The following is a 19,661-nucleotide window of genomic DNA, read 5'->3' as shown; positions in this document are numbered from 1 at the left end:
CTGCGACCTGCTCTCTGCGTTTCAACCATGCAAGAATCTGACTTGCAGCATCATAGTTTATGCAGCCAACTCTCATGGTATGAGGAAGCAGTGTGTGCACTGAAGGTGAAGGAAGATGAACAGAGATGAACACAGCATATACAGAGTGTTTCCCACCTAAAAATATAGGCTTTTTGAATTAGAAGAGCACTTTTTTTCAGCATAGTATTGTCAGTGGTATAGCTCATCAGAATACAGCTGACATGCTAACCAGCAGGGTGGTTAAGTAATATTGAGTAAACTGTGTAACTTAACTATTACATTAGGCTCTTTATTTATTCAGAGGCATTTAGCCCATCGTAAGTAATATTCATATCAGTTTTTAGAATTTCAAAAACACAGTTATGTAGCCCAACGAGTTGCGTGCACTGGAGGAGTTGCTTTGCCTGCAAGCTTTTCAATTGCACATGTACTTCGGCACAGTGTAGGCAAAATTTGTTGTGTCACAGCACCAAGAGTAACTGGGTTTTCGGAATTCAAAAAATTGATATGGATATTACTTATGGTGTGGGCTACACACCTCTCAATGAATAAAAAAATTAACACTAATACAGTCGAATCCTGCGACAACAAAATTCACAGGACCCATGAAAAATATTGCTAAATAAGAAGCTTTGTTGTCGTCAAATCAGGCGAGATCATTGACAGATTGTACTGAGTAGTCCTTGATCATTTATTTTCCAAAAATCTGTCTCTAACAGGCGCACATCCATAGACACACAACACACTAATTTCTCGATTGCAACGACCAGTTCAGCAAGTCACTCTGGGCTATGAAGAAAACACTGCAGAAATGTGCATCCATGTTTGTGCCGAACATATTGCTTTGCTTTCCCTTGACACAGAAATAGGGGTACAGAGAAACCCTCATTATACGTTCCCCGTTCATGCAATGACCCGCATTTCACGACGGAAAAATATGCACACCCTGGTTCATATGACGGCTGGTAGGAACCGTGCGGAATGACAGGCGCTGGCCCAGCTCATTATTGGCAATATAACATCAACCAAGCTGGTTCCATCCAGGGTGGAATCAAGACAGAGATGTGCGCACAACGATGTGATCGAGCGCACTACGGCCTGTAATGACAGTTGTGCCGACGGCTTGGACACGGGGCTCCGCGCAGGTGACCCACAGCCGTTTGTGTGAGGCAGCTCGCCTGACCCAGTTTTTTGCGCACTTCACTGATGAAGGCAGTAGAGAAATCAACTGTATGTTTTTAGCAGCATGAATTTATTGTAGAGGTAGTAGCAAGATTAGACATTTCTGTGATCATCTGTGGCTAGTTCGAAAGGGCTTTCCGCTGCAGCTTCAGTGCAGAGCATCTTAGGCCTAGCGACGCCGAGCGAGCCAGGAGCAATCAGCGCACTGTCACCCAACAGGCTGCGCATTGCTCCAGAAAGCACACCGCAGATGCATTCGTGTCGCAGGTGAACATTGAGTTTTCTTTTTTCTTTCATGATGTGAATTCCTAGTACAGACACTGCTGCCTACTGCCGCGGAATGACAACTGTTCTAGAGGAAGTCTGAACAGAAAGACATGTCGCTGGCATGGTCACACTATGAAACATCTTCAAAGAGTTGGAGAACTGTATTTCTGGCGGTTCGTCCAAATCGTTTTCTAGGTGCTTCTGCTGATACTTAATGCACAGGGACGGGAGCACTAGCATGCCTCGTCTAAAGCCACCTCTTCAGAGCTGAAAAGCCTGGCTGCGTGCGTTCTGAGAACTAATTCTCGCAGAACAAAAATGAGCGGTTTTTTAACGCACGGGAAAAAAGAGCTTTATTTTTTTAAGTATAGTTGAACCTCGCTACAACGAAACTGACTGGGCACGCGAAAAATTTCGTTGAGGCGAAAACAGCCCAAAAACACTGTTAGGTTGGACAACATAGTGCCAAAACATCATTTATTTCCGAAGAAGTCGGTCAGCTTCTCCTGCTTCTTTTTTTTTTTTGCCACGAGTGCCGTGGCGTGACTCGCACTCGGTGAGCATTTGCATCGTGACGTCGTCATAGTGAGCAAATCTGGGGAGCACATGAAATGTTTCCATCACTTTTAGTGCAGATGGTGGTGCTAAATCCTCTGCGTCGCTGTCATCATCCGATCATACGTCGCTGCAACGCCCACAAGTATGGCTTCATCACTCAGCTCATCGGAAGAAAGGAACTTCCGCTTCCTAGACAGAGTCACCATGCTCGTGTCAATTGCAGCGCACAAGCACAAGTGAAAAAAACTAGGGCAAACGCGCTGCTGCTGTTGCCAGGCTGCTGCTTCCTTTGACGACAGATTGGTTGTGGCTGTGGCTTGGAAGAAAACGGGAGCTTGCACCCGCGCCTTGTTGCAAGGCAGCCAGCCCGGTTGTCATCACCACCAAGCAGGCGGTCTTCATGTGCGTTTGAATGAGTGGTTCAGTTGGTTCCAGCGAAAGTTTAGTGAAACAAAGCAGCATGGACCTACGGAAGTACACGGTTGGGCGGCGATATGCTTGTTTTATTGTAAGATAGATTTTTTAAACTCAGCTTCGCATAGGAAAAATTTCGTTGAAACGGAAGCGCGTCCCAAAAATGGTTCGTTGTGATGAGAAATTTGCTCCATTACGTTATATGACGAGCTGACGAGGGCTTGGAAATATTTCATTGAAGCGAAGTTCACTGTAGCGGGGGTCGACTGTAGATAAATTAGTGAACTCGTTGCAAGATTTTTAATTATACAACGGTTTCACGTGGTCCCCTAAATGTCATATAACCGAGGTTCTACTGTACACCACATCACTGCGCTCGCTGCTGTGCTGTTATTGTTGTCAAAAAGACCATCCTGGTGACGTCCACATGTTCACGGGACATGGATTTATCCGTGACAAAGTCGACACTGGGCGGATTACCGTATTTACTCGAATCTAACGCGCCCTCGATTGTAACGCGCACCCGTTTTTCGTGACCCCTCCCCCCGGAAAAAAAAGCTCCTTGATTGTAACGCGCACCCGTTTTCCTTCGCAAAAAAAAAAAAAAAGTACCTCGCACCTCACGCTTTCATACACTAATACAACTTTGTCTCGTTTGGAAAAACAAAGGTTTAATCTCGATGCGCTAAAGTTGCGATAATAAAACACACACACGCACAAAAGGAAACGGCTTATCTTGCCAAGATTGTTTTCACTCGTCGTCGCTGTCAGACAACTCCTTATTACTGTCGACGGACCAAAGCATTTCATCCTCGGTGCCGTCCATGGCATTCGATATACCACATTTTTTAAAGGCCTTGCTGACCATGGCAGACGGTATCGTGCACCACGCATCTTTCGCCCATCCAGTGAAGTCTTGCAGCGAGGGACGCTTAATTCTGTTGCTGGGAGTGAATTCATGGCTGCCATTCACAAGCCATTCGGTGTAGAGCGCCCGAATCCTGTCTCTAACCGGCTTGTTTAAACAAACATCGAGCGGCTGGAGCTGCGATGTCGTGCCGCCGGGTATCACGACAAGGTTGGTGTTGTACACAGCGAGCTTGTCCTTGATGCGTTCGTCGAGATGGCACCTGAACGCGTGAAGCACTAGCATCGCACGCAGGCCCAAACTGCCGCCGGGTCTCTTGCGCCAGACGTGATCGATCCAGTCGGCGACCAAGTCCGTCGTCATCCAACCTTTTTCATTTGCGCGCACAATCACGCCACTCGGAAACACGATTCCTTTCGGGAGCGTCTTGCGTCTGTATATAAGATACGGGGGCAGCTTGTGTCCATCCGCGGTGCAACAAAGCATTGCTGTGACGCGTGTTTTTTCGTGGCCGGAAGACAACACGCGCACTTGCTTCGCCCCCTTCTTTTCAACAGTTGTGGTGGCAGGTATGTCGGAGTAGAGCAGTGTCTGATCGGCATTTCCAATCTGGCCAAGATGGTAGCCGTTCCTGCGGCGCAAATTCAAAACGTACCGATGAAAACTGTGCAGCTTTTCTTCATACTCCTCGGGCAACTTCTGGCATATCCCCGTCCGCCTTCGAAGAGAAAACCCTTTTCTCTTCATAAAATTTGACAGCCAGCACCGGCTCGCTTTGAAGTCGCTCCGCGTGAGCCCCGTTTGTAGGGCTAACTGCATCGCCCGGACTTTGAGCAGATCAATCATCACTGGCCGCTCGCTGCTCTTGCACGTATTCTGCGAGCCGCTCTTCTATTTCGGCGAACCGGCCCTGCTTCGGTTCACTGAAACCCTTTCGTGTAGCCTTGCTGGCGAAAATCTTTTCCTTCTGCTTGCGCCAGTCCCGCACGCATGTTTCTGGAACTCCAAATGCGCGTGATGCGGCCCGATTTCCGTCGTCTCTGCACGCATGATGACTTTCCTTTTAAATACGGCATCATGATGAACTCGGCGTATCTTCGCTGTCGGCACGTCTATGCTGGTAGATCAAACGCAGAAAACGGGTAGACCAAGCACGAGGAGGACGCTACTGCAGCTAGGCTGGCTAGGCATAGACAGATAGGCTCGAAGTGCGTACGAGGCGGCCATTTTGAAATGCCGATGGCGATATGATATCGGAGATTTAGTGTCGTACTCGATTCTAACGCGCACCCAATTTTTGGACCCGATATATCGGAAAAATGTGCACGTTAGATTCGAGTAAATACGGTATATGTGACCTTGGAAAATCGCTATAAATGAGTTACGCATGCCACAAAAAGTTTGGGGACACTTAAGCTCTTCTTCTAAGGGTACGTATGGTGCGACAGCGGTTCCTCTTGCCCACGCGGACACAGACACTGTTTCCTCTTTCACAGTCACAATCATATGTGAAAGACTACACGACATGCATATAAAGCCCCGCTTTAACCAAGCCATACCAACGTGCCTGAGTGGCCTCTGCATAGCGTGTCTGACTCATAACCTAAGGGTCAGGGGATACGAAGTAGCAACTTGAGAGGTGACGCTGTAGTAGGATACAACCTAAAAATACAGCCACTGGTAACACAGGGCCATGGTCTGCAACGTCCTGGGTTACTCCGCTGACCAATTGCAACACTGAACAGAATCAGCTTTTTAATGTTTGACTGCGTTAAACAAGCCAGGGGCATCAAAATTCTTGAGCTTACAATTTTGTCTGGGCATTAGTTTCTTGCTTAGGTTATAAGAAAATTTTTAACAACGGACTACATTTTTGTCATGAAGGAATTCTGTGCAGCAGTTCTGAATGTCAGCAGAGCTCTGCTGCAGGGTTAGATTGTATCCTACTATAGTAGCGTGAGTCATGTTCTTCTGCGTGTTTATATTAGAGTGAGGTGGAAGACGGCGTCTGACTGCCTGTGTGCTTGGTGCGTTGATCATGGTTACTCCAACCACTGAAGATCCAATGCATCGCTGGTGTGGCTGGCGTCATTTATGGGAGCCACTTTTTCTACCAATCCAGATTTTTCAGTAACAGAAACGCCGATGCTGGCTTTCCTGAAGAACGGGGCCCTTACGCTGTTGCATAAAATGCAGCTCATGATCTAGCTGGAGGGTTCCCAGCTGAGCCTGCCATCGCCACTGCAGCTAGGCCAACAAAATGCCATGTGACACTCTGGCTGGCCGTAGGCACAACTACGTTATAAAAATGGCATAGTTGTGACTGAAAGTAGCAAGAAATTTAGTGCGGAAGGGTTCTGGAAATTTAATTTGCAACTTCTTCAGCAATGTGGCCATCTTCCTGCCCAGAGAAATGTTGGCAGTGTTTCTTAGGAGTGATCTGTCCATATTTCTTAGTTTGGTGTTTTTCATTAGTGCCCTTTAGTGAACATTCTTGCAGTGCTGTGTGAAAAAGTAGAGTGGCAGAACAAGCAGCAAATGGCATGCACTTTGTGACCACGTGCGTTTTGTCACCCATTCCGCAGCCTCGCCTCGTCATAGGCCGCTGTGCTGCCATTTGCTTGATGCCCACGTGATAACGTTAAAGGATTCCTAGTTGGCTATCTTTTCGCTGCGAAATACGACGTGGGAACAAGCCAATGATGATGGACATAGCGCAAAACAAGGGAACTAGGCTATGGCTAGCGCTGAAAGTTTGTTCGCATTGTGAAATGTGGTTGTTAGCCAGCAGTCTCATTTGTCTTGCCCTTTGTGTCTAGTCTGGTTGTCTACCTTTCGTGACGGTAGGTGAGCACTATGTTGGGCCTTGCAGCGAGCTCAGGCAATGGTGCAGCCAGCCCCAAGAAGCGGCGTCCGGGCACCTCCTGGGCCCTGGAGCCATCGGTGCGCGAGCCTATTGACGCTGACAGGTGCAATGAGCACCTCTGGAGTGAGTGCCTGGCAGCAGTGCCTGAGGGCCGGGTGGCATTCCTGGACCGCGTCCAGGAGGTCTTCACGTGCGTCTGCTGCCAGGAGCTGGCCTGTGAGCCAGTGACCACGCCCTGCGGCCACACCCTGTGCAAGGTGATGCCCGTTTGCAAATGCACAAATGGTGTGAACAGGAGGGTGCCTGTTTGCACCCGCTGTTCTGTCTAGCCTAGACTTCCACGGTCGGTAATTGACACTCTGGTGTTGACCGCAGTCCCCAGCACCAGAGCTGCAGTGACTGCGCTGTGCAGAAGGCGAAATGGAAGCGCTTGTGTACAGAATTCCAGGTGTTCGAGATCGATCTACAGTCTTTAACCCATATATGCCTAGCATCCTATATGTAGGATACCACTTTTTGTGGAGCTTTACAACATGTTACTGGTAGTGAATTTGCCTAATAGCTTACACTATAAAATGCCTCGAAAGTCGGTGTTGGCAAAAATATTTCCGTCAATCAAAGGATGATTCTTAATTCTGAAGTGAAATAAGCATTTCATGCCTAAAAATATTTATATTTATCAAATTCCTGAAGTTTCAGCATATATGGGTTAATAACTTGGCTCCCATGATAGACAGGCCTTAACTTTGAGGAGCAAAATTTAGAGTTGAAGGCACACGGAGCACATCTCGATCCGATTATTTGTGTCAGTGAAAGAATTGATGAACGATTATGATGGCCAGTAACGTGAAATTTGAGCTTAGCCCTTCACGTATTTTCACGCCATGGTTGGCGTGCTATGCTGCTAGCCACCCTCTGGGATCTTTTGGTGGCAGCCACCTTCTGATTGTCCGTTCCTCCGCGCTTGCTGTGGCAGGTGGCGTTTCACTCTGCCACTACCTGTCAGGTGGCGTGTTACACCGACAACTACGACACGGAATGCAGGAATGGGCGCCTAAGAGGTGCACTTGGAAAGTTGATTCTCTGGCTCTCTCTGGCTATGCTGACATTTTTCCGGCAGAAAAGATGTATTTATCGCCGGAGAAAACTAGATTTAAATATCCTCCCTCTAGATGATTTCAACTCATGACATCCTTAACGAAGAGGACTGGCTGCCGCCGTATTGAGGTGAATGGGGATGTAGCATAGCCTCTGAGATTCATGCCAAAAAAATCGGTGTCAACACGTGCGTTTTTCTTGGGAAATCAGCCGGGAAGGGCAACACCTATGTTTTCCTTTTTTTTTTCCCGCTTGTGAAAGCTTTGTTTTCGGTGAGAGGGGTCTCTCCTTGTGATTAGAACACGGCACCTTAGCTCTTGCCATTAAAAAAAATGTCTAAACATAACTTTTACATGTTACTCTCAGACTGTGGGGTTATGGGGGGGGGGGAGCAGCCGGGAAGTGCACGTGAGAAAAATGGGCAGATGAGGCTTCTTTTTTTTTATTATTTCTAGTGAGGACAATGCGTATCTGGAATTTGCAAGGCTTTGTGGCTGTCGCAATCGTTCGTGTGCACAGAAAATCCTAAATGCTCTGCGATGGCTCTCCATCGGCCTGAGGAACTGTTGGTTGAATGGACGCAGCAGCGAAGAGGGCGGGCAAAGTGCGCTCTTATATTTAATCCTACACAGTCTTCATCTATTGCAGTCGAAATGTTGTGTTTTTAAGTTAGAGGCGACACGGAAAATGCGGATGACAGAAACATGCATCAGGGCCAACCCCATAACTACAGCTTCTGCAGCACTGCCCCCGCGGCCTTTGTAGCGGCATAGTTTCGTTTTTGCGCCTTTGGTCATTTGCTCTCGTGCTGCAGCGGCGATGGAACCACACCAACAGCCGCAGCAAAATTCACGCCTCCCTCAAACATGATCGGCGTGAGTGCAACATGACAGAACCCACCGAACATGTTGGCAGCCCGGTGCCAGTGGAGTCGAGTTTTCACTTTGGCCGATATTCCGACGTCATTCCGTTCCGTGCTAAATGCAGACACGTGGAAGAAAATCACAGCCGCAAAGTGACGTTCACAAAGTAGCATGTTAGAAAGTTGGTGCAGTTCTGATGCAACAGCGAAGTTTATATTAGTAGTTTATGCTAGCTTGGATGGGACTGGCTTGTGAAAATGCAACAGCCAAGAAAACGCAGTACCTGGGAACGTAATGGTGGTGTTCTACTTTATTATACACAGCAGCATATGGTATATACCTAGTGGTTCCTCAATAAGTACAGGGCCAGAGGTTGTTTCGTCCAAGGTGCAGATAGCACACGTGGCATCCTCTTCATGCTGCCCTTATGTTCCAAGTACTACAAGTTTCGTCACAGGTGGTATCATGCCCAATGCATGCGTAATTGTGCAAATCAAGCATCTCTGAAGCTCCGAAAAGAGTAGAACTAAGCACCGCTGTCCTACCAGGATGCTCAGAGCTCCATGCATGAATTCATTGTGCACAAACTTTCAGCTAACGTGGTGCCAAAAACCTAACATAACTGACGCTTGCAGCTGCTCTTTCGTGCTGCAGGAGCATGGAGCTTAACAAGGAGTAGAATTACGCAAAACTATGCACAGATTAAGCACCTTTAAATTGCATTGTAGGTATGGCTGGCCAACCAAAACTTCGAATGTTTTTTGAATTAACTAAAAGTGCAAATTGTCAGTTTGAAATTGGTTGATCGTTGGTCGATGGGGGTTTAACGTCCCAAAGCGACTCAGTCTATGAGGGACGCCTTAGTGATGGTCTCCACAAATTTCGACCACCTGGGGTTCTTTAACGTTCACTGACATTGCACAGTACGTGGGCCTCTAGAATTTCACTCCATCGAAATTCAACCGCCGCGGCCAGGATCGAATCCACGTCTTTCAGGCCAGCAGCCGAGCGCCATAACCACTTAGCCACCGCGGCGGCTATATCAGTTTGAAATATCACGAGTCTAACCTTATATGTAGAAAGAGTCATACGCGGCCTTTATGGACCCTATACTGAAGACATTGCATCAAGCTGTTAAAGGGACTACGCAGTGAATAAAAGGTCGCTTGTAAATGTTTTCAATGCTTAGAAATCATGCTAATGAGCATTCACCCTAGGTATGAGTCTTCAGAACTGAGCCGGCAATTTATTATGAATTTTTAAAAACCGTGTTTTTTAAAATTCGCGGGCCGATTGGTGTGCTCGTAGTGACAGATTATGGTACTAAAATCATGAAAAAAGACGTCACTGTACCATGACGTCGCCAGGCCACCACACGCTCTCATTCGCTGGAGCCACGGCAGCCACGACGTCAGGGGCGCACTTCCGGTAGCCGTGAGAATCGTCTGCTCGTGCCGCCACGTGACCCTCTTGGGCAAGCGCGAGCCAGGGCATTGCCTTCGCGCATATGGTTTCAATTTTCCTCTGCCGCCTCCTTCTATCGGGAGTTCCGAAGCCATTTGCAGTGTCTTTTTCGTCTGCCCAAGATGAATACGCCTTGCTGTGTCGTCGGCTGCAAACCCAGTGACTGGCGAGGTGTTGAACGCAGACATGTTATTCCTAGAGACTTGTGTGAGCGAGCTGCCTGGATGGCCGGTACGGCGTGAACGCATAGGGCTCGATGCCCATCGCGGCCGTAAAACCGAGCAGTCGCGCCTCGAGGTCCGGGTCCATTACTGCTAACTACAACAGACGCCAAGCAAAGAAACCCGACGCGCGCCACAATCACGCCGCCGACGCTGCTGCTCCGGTGCTAGGAGCGACAACCGGAAGTTGCAAAGGGAACGTCAGCGGATGATGTGTTCATGGGCGGCGCCCAGTCCCAGACCTGAGCGTAATTTTTAATTGTCTATATCTTCGTTGTTATTGATGCTAGCTCAAAAATTCTTGCTTTAGGGTGACGAGTGATGAAATGCTTATCTCACATCTGCTTTACGTAATCTCAATTAATTTATTGCATAGTCCCTTTAAGTACAACAGTGCAAGCTGCCATTAAAGCACAAGGTCAAAAATTTATGCCACCAGCTGTGTGAAATGTTGTCAGGTGACATAAGGCATCCGCCGAGTTGGGACCTGTGTTGCAGCTTTTCCTCTTGGAATACTCCACTACTAAAGCTGAACTGCCTGAGGTTATCAAACAGTGAACAGTTTCATCTAACAAATGATGCAATATTTCAAGAGTATTAGGCTTATGTCCTGCGTGAGCCTGTGCCTTTTGCTTGGTTTTCATTTGAGGTTGCAGTTGAATGAGTTGTTTTGCTCGAGAAGATTAGTCAATGCATGGTTCGTTGTTGCAACAGTGTAGACTGAAGGAATTCGAAATGCCTGTTTTATTGTACTCTTTTGTGTTAGCTCGATGATATTGCCACAGTCCCAATCAATCCAGTGGCGCCATACCGCGGCCGAACTGTTTTAGATGTTACTTGCCATGCCTTGCGCTCTCGAGGGGCTAGAGGTTTTCGTCTTCTTCCTGGCTCGAGCCCCCTGCTGTCCTGGACGCCTAGCACGTCTAATTAAACCTGGTTTTGAGTGCTTCGACCGTTTATCGGTGACAATATACTTTACAGCAAGGAGTCTATCTTTTTCACCCTCGGGGAAATCCGAAGGCTTCTGAAAGTTGTTTGGAAACCCCACATATCTTAGCCTCTGTCCCGTCCTGCCTTATATGCATGCAAAAAGGACCATGCAGGTGCATTTCCTCTGAATAAATACTATATGTAAATTCAATGATACTGACAAGGTGTACAGAGAAACAGTCTCCATAAGTAATTGCAGTACGGTCCCTTGGGAGTCCGAAAAATCATTCGTCGACTTTATTCCCTAAACAACTTGGGTAAAAGGAAGAGTCTATGCATAAGTGGATTCATGTGCCTGGGGAAGCCCGAAAAACACTCGACGAAGCCCATTTAGGAAACCCCTGCTATAAAGGTTGATGCTGTGGCAGCCCTCAAAAATAACCACCCGTGGTGTTCCATTTTGCAGAGCTGTTTGCAGCGGTCTTTCAAGGCTGAGGTGTTCAGCTGCCCCACGTGCCGCCAGGAGCTGGGCCAGAAGTTCACCCTCGTGGCCAACAAACCCCTGCAGAGGGCACTGCAAGCACTGTTCCCAGGCTACGAGAATGGTCGATGAGCGGTCCTCCTGGGCAGCGATTGTTGTCCATCCAGTTGTGGCTGCATCACCTCCAGCAGCAGCAACAACAGCCTGCATTTACTGTCAGAGCCCCACAGAGGGGGCATGTAGAAAAACTGCCGCTCACGCTGCTTTTCATGGGGTGGCAAGAGTACTTGATTTAGATGAATTTTAGACTTTTATTGATTGTGCAGTTGCAATCTATATGCAGATTAGTAAACTGCTTTGTCATTTTTACTTCTGTATCTGTTGTCAGTGTTGAAGATCATGTTAACAAAGGACATTTGTGCTCTTACCCCATGAACATTTAGTTACCTGTATCCTGCCCTCAGTAACAAGCATCTGGTTCTTGAAGCTGTTGTGTTTTTGAGATTGGCAGTGAAACTGTGCAGTGATCATTTTCGATATCTTGTTGGTTAATTTGTTTGAAACCATACCATCACTTAGCACACATTTTTGTTGGAGGGAGAAATTAATTTTGCTCACAAAGGAGATGAAAGGCACATATCTACATGTCCGTGGAGTTCATGACTAATATTTCATCTGGGCTGCTGCTGATGAACCAGCCATGGTGTTCTTTATGTCTAGAAGTCTTCCAAGAGAATTGTGTAATGTAGCATGTATACGTATGTGTAATTACAGGAGACACTGTGTGCCGCAGCATCAAAATGTTGTCGATACTTTTTTGTCTTTGCTTTTGAAAGGCATCTTTTGGAAATATCTGGCATCATTGTATTGCACTAGACAAAGTAAACCAAGGCCCCATGGGCTCTTGCTTGGAGTGGTGTTTGCTACAAATATGGAAGAACTGAGAGGAGTGCAAAAGTGTGAGTAACCAATTTTTATTTTTCTCTAGGTGGTGCATACTAGCAAGTTAAAGCTTTATATACAGTGAATCCTTGGTACGTTTTGTTAAAAAATGTGTAATACGGGAAAATGTGTTATGCAAGCTGCCTGATTTTGAGAAATACATCTGTTGAGTGTGATACAAAACTGTTTGTTGTCAATTTCGCTTCATAAAATTGACTATTAGCATTTTTTAGCACAGAGTCTGAACAGCTACATTTTTAGTGCTCCCAGAATTCAGTACACATTTGCATTGTTCTTGGCAGAACCTAACCTCGCTACACATCTGGTCCGTCAACGGCAACGGTGAAAGTGCCCAGGATTTCTTCCTTGTTGTTTTCACATATTTTGCTCCCTCTTCCACCAGTGCTTTGTAGGGAAGCCGCCGCAGCAGCTGTCTGTCGAAGTGTTTTGCTGTTCATGCTGCATACCCCAGACCCTCTTATCATACATTCTAGCGCGATTTGAAGGTTCTCAAGTTCATTGCGGCTAAAGTAGACCAACATATTTTCCTGGTGTGACAGTCATTTATTCCGTTACAAACTTCACGATGCAGGATAGTGGAATCCTTCAGCTAGCTAAGCTAATGTACTTGTTGCATCCATCTTGCCAAAAAAAAATGTGTTAAAACAGTGCACTCCAATTAGGCCAACCCTGAAGTGATTGCCTTCATATTGCGTTAGACTGTTGTATGTAAGTGCATCGTCGCAATTCTTAGATGTTTCGCCCCTTTTTCTCTTTGGCACTGCAAAGAAGCCACTCTGTGTCTCTTCATCAAAGATGGCCTCATATGTTGAGCTTGTTTTATTTTAGAATGTAGCACCCCCTCTTGGGCGGCGCCGACAACCCGGCTAGCGCGCGCCACCCTACGAAGAGAATAAAGACGGCACCTGGTCGTGGCTCGTGCAGCCATGGCTGGCAGTTCTGTTCTGGTGTCGGCTCGTAGCAGTGGTCTCGTTTCCTTCGCTCCTGAGGCGTTAAGCCTACATTGGTGACCCGGACGTGATACGCCTTAACCAGGTCAACTTTGCTAAAAATGGCGCAGCCGGCGAGGCGCGATGTAAAGTCCTGGATGTGGGGCAGCGGATAGCTGTCGTGGACAGTGTCGGCATTCAACGCCCGATAGTCGCCGCAGGGAAACGCCCGCCGTGATCACTAACGGCAGCGTGTGGTTCCCCCAGTCATTCGAGCCGCCTGTTCATGGTCACTGACAAGTTCATGGTCACTGACCGCCATCACGACGCCCTTTGGTTTGTTTGAGTATGTCCAGATGCCTTTTGGACTACGCAATTCGGCTCAAACCTTCCAGCGGTTCATGGCTGAGGTCACGCGGGGCCTACCGAGTGTATTCGCGTACCTTGACGATGTCCTCATCGCCAGCCCTACACCTCATGATCATGAGCAAGACCTACGTGCTTTGTTCAAGCGTCTACATCACTACGGCCTTGTTGTGAATGCCTCCAAGTGTGTTTTCGGTGCTTCTGAGCTCGAGTTTTTGGGTCATCACATATCCTCAGTGGGTATCCGCCCTCTCGTGTCCCACGTCCAGACCATCGAGAATTTTCCCCTGCCCACAACCCTGCGCCTCCTGCGACAATTCCTGGGGCTGGTGAATTTCTCCCGCCGCTTTATCCCGCACTGTGCAGAGCTACTTCGCCCGCTCACCGACCTCCTCCGGTCAACCGCTGGCCCGTCCTCCGCAATCTCTTGGTCATCAGAAGCCCAGGCCGCCTTTACTGCCGCGAAGCAAGCAGTCGCTAACGCCGTGCTTCTAGTCCATCCGCACAACGACGCCCCTACGAGATTGATGGTGGATGCCTCCAGCGTGGCCATCGGAGCCGTCTTACAGCAGTACATTAACTCCGAGTGGAGACCATTGTCTTTTTACTCTCAGAAGCTACTTCCTGCTGAGACCCACTACAGCGTCTTCGGTCGAGAGCTCCTAGCCATTTACTCCGCTATCCAGCACTTTCGGAATTTTGTAGAAGGATGCAAGTTTCACGTGCTAACCGATCATAAACCGCTGGCTTATGTGTTCCGGACCAACTCATCGAAGTACGTGTCACGTGAACTCCGTCAGCTCGCTTATATCTCGGAGTTTACTACCGACATCCGGCATGTGAAAGGAGCAGCCAACACCGCCGCTGACGCCCTCTCTCGTATAGTCGCGGTAGACGCTCCATCTTCCACCGTCGACTGGGCCGCATTCTCTTCTGCCCAGCAGAATGACGATGAGCTCGCCGCTTTTCGAGCGAACCTTCGTTTTCTGATTACGGCTTGTGCCCCATCCTTGCTCGCCTGAGCCCTTGTGGTGCGATGTTTCAACGGGCTTTCCTCGCCCTTTTGTTCCGGCTTCACTACGTCGCCCTATCTTTCATTCTCTCCATGACATATGCCATCCAAGCATTCGGGCTACTCAGCGCCTTCTCACCCAGCGCTATGTTTGGCCCGGAATCAACGCTGATGTGCATGCTTGGACGCGCCGGTGCCTACCCTGTCAGTCGACCAAGATCTGTCGCCAAACCAAGACACCTTCCCAAGCCTTTCTACCCCCTGGCCGCCGTTTCGACCATGTTCATCTCGACATCGTGGGCCCTCTACCCATCTCTCGAGGCTACCGCTATATCTTGACCATAGTCGACCGCTTCACTTGCTGGCCGGAGGCAGTCCCCATTCTTGACATCACCGCAGAGACTGTTTCGCGCGCCTTCATTTCTGCGTGGGTATCTCGATTTGGTTGTCCTGGCACTGTGACAACCGACCGTGGACGCCAGTTTGAGTCCTCCCTGTTTGCTTCCCTTAATAATATTCTCGGCGCCAGGCATTGCCGTACCACTGCATATCACCCATATGCTAACGGCATGGTGGAACGCCTTCACCGCCAATTGAAGGCCGCCCTCGCTGCCCGCCTCAATTGCGCCTCTTGGGTCGACTCCTTGCCCCTTGTGCTGCTTGGTCTAAGGGCCGTCATCCGAGAAGACTTACAGTGCTCAGCTGCAGAGCTCGTGTATGGAAGTGCTTTGCGTCTTTTACAGTGCTCAGCTGCAGAGCTCGTGTATGGAAGTGCTTTGCGTCTTCCAGGCGACTTCTTTACATCCCAGCAGCTTCCAGCTCAGCCCCAAGAATTCCTCCAACGCCTGCTGGACTGCGTTAAAGACCTCCGGCCTACTCCCCCACGTCCGTCCCGCCACCATACTATTTTCGTACACCCCGACCTGGCCACTTCGACCCACGTTTTTGTGCGCCGCGACGCTGTCCGAGCTCCACTCACACCGTCTTACGACGGACCTTTCCGTGTTCTTCGCCGCACCCCGAAAACCGCCACCATTCTCCAAAACGGCCGCGAAGAGACCATCAGTCTAGACCGCCTTAAACCGGCTTACATGGGGACCGCCCTGGAACGACTCCCAGCGCCGCCTGACCTAGTGCTCGAGTGCTATCGCCGGCCCTCCGTCCGTTTCAACTTCCAGTCTAAACGGGGGGCCCTGTAGCACCCTCTCTTGGGCGGCGCCGACAACCCGGCTAGTGCGCGCCACCCTGCGAAGAGAATAAAGACGGCACCTGGTCGTGGCTCGTGCAGCCACGGCTGGCAGTTCTGTTCTGGTGTCGGCTCGTAGCAGTGGTCTCGTTTCCTTCGTTCCTGAGGCGTTAAGCCTACAAGAACAAGGGTTCTCAAACTTTTTTCGCCCACGGAACCCAACAACCTTAACATGTGCCAAGGAACCCCCCCCACCACCATCACAATCTGTCGTCGCGGCGGCGCGGAGTGTGGCGTACGTGTGAGAAGCAGTCTGTGCATAGTGGGGGAAGAAGACCTAGTGGGTGGGTACGTGTCTCTCACTCCCGGTGAAAGCGTTTATCCCCGAGAAACTTGCCTGTGTAAAAGTAATAATCCGCGGTGTAGATTCCTCCGCTGCGCCAGGAGAAATTCTTGAAGACCTCCATGATGTCAATGTTGGCATCCTCTCAGTTTACCGCGGCAACAGAGAGGCTGGAGGCTCTCGTATTCCAACTGAGTCAGTTGTCGCAACTTTTGCAGGGTCCTCTTGCTCATGTGAAATCAAAGTATAGCCCATTGTATACTGTGTTAACCCACCACAGCCCCCACCATTACAGTGTAAGAACTTCTGGTGTTTTGGTCACAGTGGCAAATCTTGCAAATCTGCAATGCGCTGCCGCGTTTGCGGTGGTGATCATGCTTCAAACGTCTGCACTTCTAGAAGAGTAATTTAGCTGCTGCCTTTGCCACTCTGATCACACAGCTGATGATCCCATCTGCCCATAGCGTGCCGATGGACAGTGTGCCTTGGGCATTATTCAGTGCGACAGGTGCTTGCACGCGGATGCCTATGCCCTACTAGGCAGAAGACAGAGCTCGTACGCAAGTGTTGTCCGCACGACCGCTACCAATGTGGATGCAAGCTTAACTAAGTCAGTTGTCGCTGCAGTGGAGAAGGCTGTTACTGGTGTACTTGACTGCATGATCAGTACATTCAGTGATGCATTATCACAAGTAATTTCCACGCAGGCTGCTTCATCGGCTTTAGGTACCCTAACCTCGTCTACCTGTTCTCCCTCCTAAGCATCTGTAGATAATAGACAGTTTTAGCTGTGCGTACGCAAGGAGTTTGCGGGGACGGTAGTGCGCATCCGCAGAACGCAAGCGCCAGCCCTGCGTCTTGCGTGCGTACGCTAACTTTGACAAGATGGCGGCGCCCTGCTCGCCCGCTTCGGAATAAATACATGTCGCCACTGTATTCTCCGACGCAATAGCTCGCTCAAATGGTAGCGGTTCGCTTTTATTTCGCCTACTCTTCCCACACGTAGCGGTATAAGCGATAACTATCCCCTGTTTTTCACGTAATTTGGTGATTTTCAAGCTCCTAGGCCTAACTATATGCAGTGTGGATGGATACGGCTGAACCCTTTACATCGGGCGGTGGCTCAAGCCACCTAGCCATGTCTTGTGAAATTTTACTCCTGTCTTGCTTTTAGCCACCAATCAGGTAACCTTCGCTTGGTTACTTCTAACCTCTTAAAATCCACTTTCCCTTCACTATCCCTAAACCCCAATGCCTTGGGTAAGTCAGCCCCGCTGCCTTCCACTGTAGGGTGAAGCCCTTTACAGAAAAGTATCAAGTGTTCAGCCGTTTCCTCCTCCTCTCCGCACGCAGTGCACAAAGTGTCTATCTCCTGGTACCTGACTCTATACGTCTTAGTCCGCAAAACTCCAGTCCTGGCCTCAAACAACAAAGAACTTCCCCTACAATTATCATATTTTCTTTGACAATTTCCTGTTTAAAGGTCCGGTATGTTTCCAGTGCCGATTTCGTCAGCATCCCTGTTTTCCACAGAGCTCTCTCTGTTTCTTTAACCTTTTTCTTAACCAATAATTGCTGATTTGCCCCCTTACTGCTGTCCAGATATTTGCTTGTCGATTTTCTAGTTCGCTTTCTCCATTTCGTGTCAACATTCTTTATATACAGGTATCTGAAAGCTTTCCTAGCCCACCGCTTTTCCTCCATCCTTCTCAATCGTTCCTCAAATGCTATCTTACTGCTAGCCTCTCTGCTCTCGAAAGACGCCCATCCCATATCCCCCTGTACCCCCTGATTTGGTGTATTGCCATGTGCTCCCAAAGCTAACCTCCCTACTCCCCGTTGCCTAATTTCCAGCCTTGCTTGAACATCTGGCCTCATACACAGGACCGCATTCCCGAAGGTCAGGCTAGGGACCATCACCCCTTTCCAGATCCCTCTTACCACCTCATACCTATTGTAATTCCACAGTGCCCTATTTTTCATGACAGCTGCATTCCTACTAGCTTTATTCATTACATATTTTTCATGCTCTGTCATACTCAACACTGTTATTTATCCACACCCCAAGATACTTGTACTCATTCACTACATTTAGCACGAACTCCTGTATTCTATGCTCGCCGCCCTCTTCATTAAATATCATGACTGCAGATTTTTCCTTACTATACTTGAAGCCTAATCTATCTCCCTCTGTACTGCATATGTCTAACAACTTCTGCAGGTCTTCCTTGTTGTCAGCCATTATCACTATATCGTCCGTGTATATTAGTCCTGGTAATGTCTGTTTAATCAATTCCCCTTGCTTGAAAAAAGATAGGTTGAAGCCTAGTCCGCTCCCCTCTAGCTTGGCTTCCAAACCTTGCAGGTACAACATGAACAACAAAGGGGACAGAGGACATCCTTGTCTAAGCCCCCGCTGTATCTCTACAGGCCCTGATACATTTTTTTTCATTTTATGAGCACTCTGTTACCTCTATATATATCTTTTAAAAGATTAATTACTCCATTTTCCACATCCAATGTGCCCAATATGTCCCACAAATGCTCCTGAGTAACGTTTTCATAGGCTCCCCTAATATCCAGAAATGCTAGCAATAAGGGCATATGTTCCTTTTCCGCAATTTCTATACACTGTGTCAATGAAAATAGATTGTCCTCCAACCTCCTTTGTTTCCGGAACCCATTCTGTTGTTCCCCTAACACCCCCTCGTTCTCCACCCAAGCCTGCAGTCTATCCTTTATAATTTGCATCACCACCCTGTAAACCACAGATGTCACTGTTATGGGGCGATAGTTACGTCTGCTTTGTCCCCCTTTCCCTTATATATCATGTTCATTCTACTTAATCGCCATTCATCGGGGACTTTCTCATCCACTATCATTTTGTTCACTACCTTTATTAATGTTTGCTTGGATTTTGGTCCTAACTTCTTTATCAACATAATCGGGATACCATCTGGTCCTGTTGATGTGCCACTAGGAACCTTCTTCTCTGCCCTTTCCCACTCTCCTTGCTCAAGTGAAGCTATTGCTGTAACCGGTCTATCCTCCTTCGATAAATTATGTACCACGTGCTTTGCTGAAAATTTTTCCGTCATCCTTGTTCCTATGTGTTTTATTGCTTCATCCCCTTCTAGTCGAATACCCTCATCTGTAACAATAAACCTTTGTTCTAGCCTAGTTTTATTACTCATTGCATTTAGATGTTTCCAGAATTTTTGGGCTGCTTTTCTATCCTTTTTATTTACTTTTGACATCCATTGGGCACCCTTTCTTCTAATTTTCTCATTAATCAAATAGGATGCGTCCCTTCTACACTTTATGAAGGTATCCCATTTTCTGTCTACTTCGGGTTTTGGTTCCCCCCTCTTCTTGGAATATCTGTGTTCCCTGGATGCTTCCTTGCGCTTTTCTATTGCCCTCTTGACCTCCTCATCCCACCAACTTTTGGGTTTGCATCTTTTCCCTTTTAGCTTTACTCGCACCTTAGCTAGCTCTAGCTCCAGTAATCGAGTTAATTTGGTATAAGTCCATTCTGTTTCACTATCCTCAAAAATTACTTTCTCGATTTGTTTGGCTGCTACTTCCAATTGCTTTTCTGAGTAAAAATTTCCCCCTGATTGTTCATC

The 19,661-nt window shown here is 48.2% G+C and overlaps 1 protein-coding gene across 1 annotated transcript in view; it reads left to right on the top strand.

Moving 5' to 3' along the window:
- LOC144132333 (E3 ubiquitin-protein ligase UHRF1-like) overlaps positions 1-12,358 on the top strand; it is an 85,520-nt gene extending 73,162 nt beyond the window's left edge. Inside the window, exons 14-15 of the mRNA XM_077664660.1 lie at positions 6,183-6,433; positions 11,219-12,358. Coding sequence (XP_077520786.1) covers positions 6,183-6,433; positions 11,219-11,365 — 398 coding nt within the window. The 3' untranslated portion in view covers positions 11,366-12,358. The remainder of the gene's footprint in view (positions 1-6,182; positions 6,434-11,218) is intronic.
- The last annotated feature ends 7,303 nt before the right edge of the window (positions 12,359-19,661 follow it).

This window comes from Amblyomma americanum, chromosome 5 (genome assembly GCF_052857255.1).
Source record: "Amblyomma americanum isolate KBUSLIRL-KWMA chromosome 5, ASM5285725v1, whole genome shotgun sequence".
NCBI classification, from domain to species: domain Eukaryota; kingdom Metazoa; phylum Arthropoda; class Arachnida; order Ixodida; family Ixodidae; genus Amblyomma; species Amblyomma americanum.
Note: the sequence above shows the minus strand (reverse complement) of the source record. Positions and strands in the feature narration are given on the sequence as shown.